The sequence below is a fragment of the Syngnathus leptorhynchus genome, chromosome 14 (assembly GCF_054491065.1).
Source record: "Syngnathus leptorhynchus isolate UIUO chromosome 14, UIUO_Slep, whole genome shotgun sequence".
NCBI classification, from domain to species: Eukaryota; Metazoa; Chordata; class Actinopteri; order Syngnathiformes; family Syngnathidae; genus Syngnathus; species Syngnathus leptorhynchus.
In genome coordinates, this window is record NC_141208.1 from 3,479,257 (window position 1) to 3,489,468 (window position 10,212).

Consider the following 10,212-nt stretch of genomic DNA (forward strand, 5'->3'; position numbering starts at 1 on the left):
GCTATGGTCAACCATATTGAGGAGTACGCGAAGAAGACTACGCCGAAGTAAAGGAAAAAAACTAACGTCGTTTACCCGTTTCTCTTTTCTTTGTTTTCCTTTTTTTATGTAGATGAATGGGTTCCCCTAAAGAAAGTCAGCTAATTCACGGCCAGTGTTGTCATGCGATCACTTTTGACCGTTTACGTGAGAAATAAATACCACTCACGGCTAACATTAGCTCGGACCGCTCGTTGTCAGGCAACGGGCAGCAAACAACCCCGGGCCGGCTTAGCCTTCGTTTATGCTAACAACGCAGACAAATACTCGAGATGGCGGAGGACGGTCGCCGCGGGTGGGAGGAGGACGAACGCGGACCGGGAGCTCCTCATCACGGCTTCGTGCTCATGGAGGCGCTCGCGGAGAAGCTGAAAATCTTAAACTGCGACCAGGACCTGCTGGAAAAACACAACATGAAGCCCCTCTCCAGGCACGTCACACGACATCCACATTCTTTTAAACTGGAAAAAAAATGTCTTTATTAATTTGGTGTGTCGGTATATTTATATGCTTATGTGCCTTAATCAATGAGATGTTATATTACAACTAAAGTCTACGTCATTTTACGAGGATAAAGTGTTCCGTGGTGTCCAAACTGACATTCATTTGTGCCATTGAAGTGCTGTAAGCCATGGAGTACATTTTCATACTTAAATCATCTGCCTGGGGTCGTGAACCCTAAATTCGTGCGTGCTTTTGACGTCTTGTCTGAGGAATGCAGACTGACTGGCGCCAGAGAATAAGTTGGACAGCTGGTTGTGATCAGAAATGAATAACATTTAGATGGTCTGGGGTCTGCAGGATGGGGGAGTGAACTGCATCAGATAACTGGAGGATAGACTTTGCGTATAAAGCAAGGAGACTGGAAGACACGCTTCATTTGGCATCTGTTGCATTTGGAAGAATCCTTTTTGACACCGTGCCTTAACGTCATGTACTATGTTTCAGGCATTACTTTGTGTCCAACCCTTACCTGGCAGCCAACCCGGGCGAGCAGTTTTACGTGTTCACCGTCATGGCCGCCTGGCTCATCAACAGCGCGGGCAGAAACTTCACTAAACCTCGGGAGGACGACGAGCCCGCCGCGACCGTAGCCAACATCCTGGCCGAGCTCAGGGCGCTTGTAAACGTTTTCCGCTTGGATATCGTCCGGGCTGGCCGAAAGCCCACGTCTTCCTCACCGTGTCCGTTTTGTGTGCGTCTAGGGTGTGAGGGTGGACTTCCCGCCGTCCAAGCTGAAGTCCGGTTCGGGCGAGCATGTGTGCTTTGTCTTGAACATGCTGGCGGAACACGCACTCAAGAGGCGGGGATTCTCTTTTCAAAGGTGCTCGTCTGTCATTCATTAGGTCGATTATCATATGAGGCAAAGGATGAATGGATGAATAATTTCGTCACGTGTTTGCTGCCTGTATGTGCGAGAGAGAGAGAGAAGGCAGACGTGACTTGATGCAACGTGACCGCCTGATTGGTTGATTTCAGGCCTAACTACCCCACCGAAAGCACTGAAGAAGAATCGATGATAGACGACCACGCGGAACCCGCACCCGACAACGCGGACCACGTCGTTGTACGTCCTCCTCTTCATCCTCCTCGCCGGCGCGTGCTTCTCGCTGTTGATGTCTGCGTCTCTTCAGGAGGAGGACGAGGACGATGAGGAGAACCTGGTAGACTTGGAGGCGCTGACCCTGCAGAGCACGCTTCAAGTGAGCCGTTGGCACCGGGGAGTGGGCCGGCACCACGGCTGAGGAGCTTTCAAGTGACCCGCCTGCGTTCTTCAGGAGGCGACGGCAAGCAAACCCGGCGAGATCCTGCGCTCGGCGCTGGATGTGGCCGAGTGGAACCTGGAGGTGGAAAGGGTCCTCCCCCTCCTTAAAGTCACCATCAGGACCGACAACAAGGTGCACCTTTTTCGCTCTTCAATTTGGTCAGCGGTTGTCTTCCTAATTGACGCGTTTGTTGTCGTTTGTGCAGGACTGGAGGGTCCACGTGGAGCAGATGCACCGGCACCAGGACGCCATCAAGTCTTCGCTCTGTGAGGCTAAGGTGAGTCGCCTGACAGGTTAGAGCAGCAGCAGTCGAAGAAGCTCGTCTCACTTGTTTGGTGGAGAGACGCCTTTGTTCGTGTCGAGACATCCTTCGATAAGCCGCTCGCAGCAGGTGTGGCCTTTGCTGGATGGCGCCGTCCCTGAACGCCTCGACCTCGCCATTCTTGTCAACAACCGTCTCAAGGGCGCTCACATGACGAATGCGCGTCCTTCTGCACGGCTCTCTCTCCTCGACTGCTTTTTTCCGCACAAATGTTCTCAGGCCATCTCAGCCTCCTTCGCACTTTGAATGAGCGTCGTAGAAGGCGGCGAAATCATTGGGCAATAGATCCAAACAAAAAAAATCAACTGCATCTCAAATCTGACCATAGCAAAAAAACACATTTTGAAAATGGATGCACGTCCACCTTTATGCTAAGCATGCTGCCGTTTGGCTATTCTCAGGGCTACCTTGACAAGCTGCAGGAGGACATCAGCAGGACGATGGAGAAGGTGTCCAGTCGAGAGAAATACCTGAACAAGCAGCTGGAAGGCGTCATCGGCGAACACCGCGCCACCCAGGCCCAGCTCAGCGAGGTCCGCCGCCCCCCCCCCCCCCCCTCGTCCTCTAAATGTCTTTTCCTGGTTTTGATCCACTTCCTCTTGTGGTCTCGGGCCAGGTCAAGGAGCGCTACCGAGGCGCCAGCGGGGGCGTGGCCCAGAGGACACAACTCCTGGCCGAGGTCAGTGGACAGCGTCTTTAATGTCACCTCGAGTGACCAAACGCCAGTCTCGGCGAAGGCGCAGACCGGCCAGGACACGAGAACTCCATAAATCGGAAGGGTGGCGAGTAGCTGGCGAGCACCGGCTGAGTCTTAAGGCTAACTTATGAAGTCGCGACAACCGCTGAACACCTGTCATGTCGGACCAGCTGTCCTATGGCGGCGCCCTCTAGTGTTACGTGATAGAATCACCCAATTCAATTTGCAATCTGGCCAGAATGCACTTTGTTGCATTTCATGTCGTTTTGCAACGTTTGTTTTCAAACATTTCAATGAACCTGAACTCAGTTGAAACTATTGGCACGGAATCCTTGTGTCCTTACGGCCGTCGTTTTTATCTTCTTGATTTGAGCCGAGAAAAGTCGAAGACGTTAAGGTCTTGCGCTCGTTGCCTTTCAGCTGAGTGAAGAGTTGGAGAAGGTGAAGCAGGAGATGGAGGAGCGAGGCAGTAGCATGTCGGACGGAGGTGAGCAAGCCTTTCTCCCGGGTTTGTCCGGCCGAACATCCTGACCTGACGCGTGTGTCTGTGCCTGCGTGCGTGCAGCGGCGCTGGTAAAGATCAAGCAAAGCGTCAGCAAGCTGAAGCAGGAAATCACCAGCACAGATGTACGTGCCGGCGTGGTAGCCCACATGTTGCTGCACGCCAAACTAAAGCGCAAGTCCGACATGAGCTTCCGCATGCACGCCGCTGCTTGAGCATCGCACGCTCGGACGTTGTTTGTACCACAATAAAAATCTTTCTTGAACCAAAATGTCTGCTTCAGATAAGTTCTTTTCTGTCTAGCCTTGCTTGGACGGACGGAGCCTTCCTCACAAACAATATGGCACAAAATCAAATGCACAATCTTGCCTGGCTCACAACCTTGAAGATGAATCAATGATGAGCATTCCGGGAATACGTTCTCAGATTATGAGGGCTGCCGGAGACAGTGCTGTATGACCTCACCCAGTAAAAGTCAGATCAAAGCCTAAGGTCATAAATCATCTTTGATTAATGATCACAAAGGTCACAGAGGTCACATATTTGTCATATGCACTTGTGAAAATCAATCATTTTTTTACATCATGGAGGTCATAAGGTTATTGGAATGGCTAAGAAATGTGGCAGGTGTTGTTTTGTGCAATGTGGATTGTCAAATTCAGTTGCTGCATGGATGAAATATTGATGATTTTTGACATGTGACATTATGGAGGTCATGAGGTGATGGGGATGTTTTGGTAGGTGTTTTCTGGAATGTGAGGATTTTTTAAACACGTTTGTTGAATGTGCCCCTGAGTGTTCCAGCCGTGCTTTATACCCTTCCATTAGGAGTCCGCATGACGGTTGACCTATGACCCGCTAATCTACATTGCAGAACCTCCACAGTCCACCTATTTTTCCTTCCTGATATCCACCAGCAGTATATCCTTCTAGCACCAGTAAATCTGCATTCCTGAAGCCAGATCCTAAACAAACTCGACTGGTGCCTGACCTTGGTCACAACCTGGACCTACAAGTGAAATATATACATGGAATAAGAGCAGAATAAAAATATACTACAATAGTGTTAACTGTCAAAAAACGTATCACAATTATTTAATTAAATTATGATGATTTAATCAAAGATAAAATGTAATCAGAGCAACAAACATCCAAAGGAAAATCTAATTACAATTCATATCTCTAAATATTGATGCATTCAATGACAACTGATTAGCACGTCTCAGGTCAGAGGGTACGGGTTCGATTCCACCTCCGGACCACACCCCGACTACTCAGCAGGCATAGGGGCGGAGTGTGCTGTAGCAGGCTGTGGGAGGAGCGGTACCGTTCTGCGCTCAGCAATCAGTGGTGCCCGACGTGCGCGATCACTGATGGTGTCTTGTGTGCACGCATCATGAGTTCGATTCCCGCAATGACGGTGTGCATATGTGTGTGACGAGAAAAAAAAGAAAAGGAGCCCGACGTGTGTTGGCGACACGCAAGAGCAGGGTCAGCCTTTCCGAGAGCAGTTTTTTTTTTTTTTTGCAAATTGGAAGAGGAACTAAACTCAAGTAAGTACGCGCTTCTCCTCCGACTTTGCTCGAGCTCAGGAAAAAGTTCACCTCAACCAAATTGCTTGAAGCTCAAGTAGGTTCTTCATACTAAATAACTGCGACAAGTTCAAGTCGGCTTTGTAGAGCACTACTTGAGTAAAGTACATCTAAAGTACTCTGAAGTACTCAAGGACTTGAAAACGTGAGGATGAAGCACTATTTCAAGCCTCGTGTGAAAGTGCAACTCTCCCATTGACTGTCACAACAATTTGAGAGCAGAATAGAAAAACAAGCCTTATTATGCACTGTTACATTTGTCGTTTATGAATATGGAAAGAGAAAGTCCCGTGTTGCAAAAGTAAGACACTATATATTGCATGAAACCTTTGGAAATAAATCACTCGCGTTGCATCGCGCAAGGGGGGTGAGTGATGTATTAACAGTCGTGAGCAAGATAACCTTTGACCTTGTCTCATGAGAGCTGGTAACTGTGGTCTTTCTCAGAGTAATTTGAGAAGCTTGAGTGAATTGTCTTCAAAAGTACATAGGTGGCTGGCTCAGGGAAGGAAAAGTGACACACGGCTGATTGGGAAAAGATTTTATTCAACGGATGTCAGAATGAAGTGCCTCATGCCCAAAGAAAATTTTTTGAGTCCCCGCCCCCCGAGTCTTCCATTCTCCGTGCTTTACGCGGAAAAGGAAGTCTTGACCCTATCGCTTTGCTAACAGCTGCAGGTTGACCCCCTACACGCAGCCCCTATAGGATCACCGTCTCGTTCTTTTTTAGTCACAAACAAGTGGTCGTTCTATATTCTGTCGTTGGTAACGGCTTGGGCATGTGTGACGTCCTCCCTCGCACCTTTCGGCTTTTGAAGGTGCCGTTGCATCTGATTGTTTCCTGCGATGCTCTCACGCACATGAAAGGGCCCATTGTTAGAAGGTAGATGTTAACGATGTGGGCGAGCGAGACAATGGCTCATTGTCAAGCATGAGTGGGCTGCCGTAACGTGGGCTCCTTATCTTGAATATGGAAACTTTGTCTGAGGTGTCTAAGCAAATTGACGAGGTCGGCAGGAAGCAAATCTTGATCCCGTCAGACATCAGAGGCCCCTCCATATTTACATAACAATTCTTCAACCAAACTGCTCCTCCCCTGCTTCCAGGATCTCCTCCTACTCGTCGTCTGCCCATTGATAGCTTTTGGATTCTTGTTGGGAAAATATTATGAGATTCTGCGATAAGTATGGAAGATGTTTGCCGTATGTGACAGTTTGACCTTGTGCCCAGCAATGTGTAACCGAGATAGAATGTTGAGAAAACAAAGATGTTCTCATGACTCGGGAGCGTGTGAATATCTCAGGGGAATCTGGCTGGACTCATGATTCAATTTAAACAACCACCTTCTTCTTTGTTTCTGAGTGTCTCATGAGATGTCCATACTGCTTGTGAAGAAGAGAAGCTATACATTTGTGTAAACCTCACCCAATGCAATGAACTTGATAAACCTAACCCTAAACTGATTGTGTTCACTGTTTGGACCTCTTCCAGGCAGGGACGTGGTTTCCATTTGGCTCCACTGAGGACACGATGCAGGCATGTGCACGTATGGCTGCACCCTCATGGGATTGGTCAGCAGACAGAAGATGGAACTATCCCAGCGCACAGAACCCGCATCAGTACCAGACACACTGCGGTGCCGATTGGCCAACGCCATTCTCCAGTCAAGACGGCAGATGCCACCAGAACACGTCGCATGTCCCCCACACCGGTTTCTCGGGCCAGAAATCGTCTGTGTGGAGCACAGGAGCCAGTTCCTGTCCCCCTGTGTGGAGCACAGGAGCCAGTTCCTGCCCCCAGAGAGATGTTACAGCCTGCCAGAAGCCCTCATCATCATTACAGGGCTTATTGGGACTGGTTCCTGGCCACGGCGTTGTACCTGAGCAGTTCTGTCAGAAGCCGCTGCCATATCCGCACAGCACACTCACAACAAGTTTCCCTGGCCCCAACAGCAATCCGATGCCTTTGCAGCAGCCGGACACCAGGTCCACTTTACAGGACCCTTGGGAGAATCGCAACAGAAGGTTTCCTCAAGACGACACGCAATGGCACTTAAGACGTAGTGCTCAAGCCGTTGGGACCCTGATGAAGATGGCGGAGAGTACGTCATTGGGCAAGAACGCGCAATATTCATCACCTCACACAGTGCAGACGCCAAAACCACCTTCATGTCCGCAAGTGTTGCGTGTTCCCTGCGAGTCGTCACAATTGAGCAAGTCTCACCGCAACCGCCAGATGCCACCAAATCCCAATGCACTCAAACGCCTCAGGACGGCCCCGCCGTCACTGAGTCGCTCGACTCGGCCAACGCTCGCTAGCATACGACCTGTGCAGAATGGAAGCCCACAGCTGGCTGGCCAAATTCCTTCTGGATTGAGTTGCAATGACCCGAGTGCAGGTGATACCGTGGGTCAGACAACAAGTCCAGTGAGGAAACGGCAGGACCACCGTGCACCACCACCGTTCCAACCAGAAGAGCCTGAGGGTCGTGCAGAGAGGCCGTACCTGGAGTCTCCTGCAACACGCAAGTGGACTTACGAAGATTTAGACAGACTCGTCCAGGACATCGAGCAAGATTGGGAGAAGCCTCCTGAATCTCAATCCATGAGTTCTGATGATCTAATCACCATGTTCTGGAAAGATATACAAATACTGATAGACAAGATCCGCGAGGGCTTATACGATGAGATCATGGCAGAGACGTTTACTTTCTGCGGTAAGCACTTGACCCCGAACTCTGTGGTGCTGTCAGAGCACAAGTGCGACTCCAACCTCAGCGGGCTTCGGGTGTTGCGAGACGGTGAGGTCTACTCCGAACCGCCGTACACTTCGTTCTGGCGCAACGTCAACCCACTACTCCATGAATCGCTGAATCACGCGCTAGTTGCAAGTCCACCTTTGTCATCTGCGCCCGTGACCGCTGCGGCTCAGTCACCAGAGGCCGAACGAGAACCACTGGAACCAAAAGAAGATGAAAAAGCACAACAGGCCCGAGTGCTGGGCTCTCCCGGTGGAGATTCAGACGTCTACTCGTTTGTCATTGAGGTTTTGCCCCAGGAACAGGCCAAAGCGATCTACGAGAGTATCAACCACGCAGAGGAGACTCCTGCCAAGGGGGATCCCCAAAGCTCAGCCGAGACTGCGACGAGCACCAACAAAGGGGTGAAGGATCCGTTTGAGACAGAGTTGGAGTTTTTCTTTGAACAGTGGAAAGATATCCTCTCCGATTTCAATTTTTCCCCAAAACAAGAGAGGGAGCAGAATGAGGACATTAGATGGCAAAATTTTGACCTCTCCATCCTTGGCGTGGATCCACATGATCACTCCCTTGATTCCAATCAGTCCCACAATGCTTCTCCACTGATGGAGCAGAAGGACCATCAGGAAACGGGAAAGTTTGGCACACAAAATGACCACGTGTGGGAAAAGCTTGATGACCGAGAGATGTCAAGCCAGCAAGATGAGCGAGAATTGGCTCACGTCTCCCAACAAGACGAGCAAGAGACGGGAAAGGTCTCCCAACAAGATGAGCAAGAGATGGGAAAGGTCTCCCAACAAGATGAGCCAGAGATGGAAAGCGTCCCCCAACAAAAACACGAAGAGACGGGAACAGACACCCAACCAGATCAGCAAGTGACGGAAAAGGTCTCACAACAAAGACAAGAAGAGACTGGAACGGCCACCCAACCAGATGAGCAAGAGATGGCGGGAAAGGTCTCGCAACAAAAACATGAAGAGACGGGGACGGCCACCCAACAGACGACAAAGGTCTCACCCAAAGACAATGTCCAAGAAAGGACAAATGTCTTAGTTTCACCATCTAAAGTTTCTTGTCCACCCCGCGGTCATCGTAGTCGTGCCGCTAAAGTGTACCGAGGAGAGAGGACGCTCTGCCTTGCCGGTAAACGTTTGGCGGCCGCAAAGAAAAAACGCAAGAGAAGCAAGCAGTCAGTCATCAGTGTCGCCTTCATGAAGAAACTGAAGATCCACCTTCTCCGCCGGGATGTCCTCAAACGCAGCAAAGAAGCTGCGACTTCCAAGCGCAAGCTGCCTGCGCAACTGGTCCTCTTTGGCTCGGCAGGACGTAGGCGTAGCTGCGCTTTGGACCGTCGCGCACCCGAGGTTCTGAGCATCAGCGCCAAAGCCCGGAGTTCCGCCAAACAGAGGATCTACGAGGCTTGGTGTCTGCCCCCCGTCAAGATCGACGGCAAAAGCAAAGTCCAATCTCGGCACAAGTCCTGCGCAGAAGTGGCCGGCAAAGAGCCGCCTTTGCCCACCTTGACGTTCAGGAAAGCCCACGGCACTCAACACAAGAAGCTCCAGCCTGGACGGACCCACTGCTGATGGGATGCTGAGGAGTGTCACTGCGGTGAGTTGACAGAAACATTTAAAAGCTGCGACCTCCAAATAAGTCGTTGAACTTGAAGAAGGTATCTGAAGCCTCTTTTTGACGTTTGAATCTTGTCCTCGGTTTGATCTTCAGGTAAACTTGAGCGGGCGAGCGAAACACCATCCCGGGAACGCCGCCTTGGCTCGGTTGCCAGGGGAACGTTGGCCGGGACAACGGCAGCCACCCTGGCGACGGGTAAACTTTTGTTTTTACCCGTCATGGTGGCGACTTGCAGGATCAAGTTGACACCAGGTGATCTTCCCGCTCTTGGCGTTGACTGTGAAGCACATCTGGGGACCTTGCAAGTTTATATTTTTTTTGTACGACCTGAGTTCATGTCTGTATGTACAGAATTGATTTTCTTTGAATAAATATATTTCTTCCAGTAAAAACATCACAAATACAGTTTGGGAAAATTATTTCTGCCATTTTCTTTCCTAAATATGCAACTAAACCTGCAGTCATTTATTTCTCACAGCGCTTTTCGTGCCGACCGGGTTCCCTCCCAGCTGCCATCGGCCATTGAGTGATCGCAACAGAGGTCGGCTTGACATTTCGCAACAACTTTGTCCTCATGGGCTTTGCTTTTGATGATTGTTTATTTTGTCATGTCCGTCCTGCTGCATAAAATAGCCAAACAATGGCTCCCTTGGGAAGGACTCCTCCAAGGACTGGGGCAAAACTATCATAGAGCATTTGTGTGCGGCGCCCTGTTGTGTGAAAAGTAAAAGTAACAAATAAAAAAATATGAATATCAAATCCTTTCCCATTTACATGAGTCCTCGTTTTACGACGTTGATCTGCGCCAACGCTGCGACGTCAATCGAATTTCGGTGTAAGTTGGAACACTCCAAAATGACGTATACCATGAGACACCTGGCTGGCTAGCTAGCTAGCTAGCGAA

General features: G+C 50.0%; 2 protein-coding genes across 3 annotated transcripts; both read left to right on the forward strand.

The window, feature by feature from the left end:
* Positions 1–3,614, forward strand: ift57 (intraflagellar transport 57 homolog (Chlamydomonas)). Its single transcript, XM_085929575.1, has 11 exons — positions 1–469; positions 988–1,162; positions 1,245–1,363; positions 1,519–1,606; positions 1,674–1,742; positions 1,818–1,937; positions 2,011–2,082; positions 2,529–2,660; positions 2,744–2,806; positions 3,245–3,311; positions 3,390–3,614. The coding sequence occupies exons 1-11, from the start codon at positions 312–314 to the stop codon at positions 3,539–3,541; spliced, it is 1,215 nt and encodes a 404-aa protein (XP_085785701.1). The 5' UTR covers positions 1–311; the 3' UTR covers positions 3,542–3,614.
* Positions 3,615–4,595: 981 nt separating this feature from the next.
* LOC147046041 (uncharacterized) lies at positions 4,596–9,881 on the forward strand. Of its 2 annotated transcripts, XR_015068260.1 has the most exons (4): positions 4,596–4,879; positions 6,410–9,287; positions 9,402–9,560; positions 9,787–9,881. XR_015068260.1 is itself a non-coding variant. In XM_085931002.1 (3 exons), exon 2 carries the CDS (start codon positions 6,449–6,451, stop codon positions 9,260–9,262), a length of 2,814 nt encoding a protein of 937 aa, XP_085787128.1. In that variant the 5' UTR covers positions 4,596–4,879; positions 6,410–6,448; the 3' UTR covers positions 9,263–9,287; positions 9,402–9,748. The 2 variants fall into 2 exon arrangements, 1 of the variants encoding a protein (XP_085787128.1); XM_085931002.1 differs by lacking the exon at positions 9,787–9,881 and having other exon boundaries at positions 9,402–9,748.
* The last annotated feature ends 331 nt before the right edge of the window (positions 9,882–10,212 follow it).

Coding starts and splice junctions, on each gene's coding strand:
- ift57 (XM_085929575.1), top strand. CDS start 312: ATGGCGGAGGACGGTCGCCGCGGGTGGGAGGAGGACGAACGCGGACCG. Junction 1,743..1,817: donor CCCTGCAGAGCACGCTTCAA/GTGAGCCGTTGG, acceptor TGCGTTCTTCAG/GAGGCGACGGCAAGCAAACC. Junction 2,661..2,743: donor CCCAGGCCCAGCTCAGCGAG/GTCCGCCGCCCC, acceptor GTCTCGGGCCAG/GTCAAGGAGCGCTACCGAGG.
- LOC147046041 (XM_085931002.1), top strand. CDS start 6,449: ATGCAGGCATGTGCACGTATGGCTGCACCCTCATGGGATTGGTCAGCA.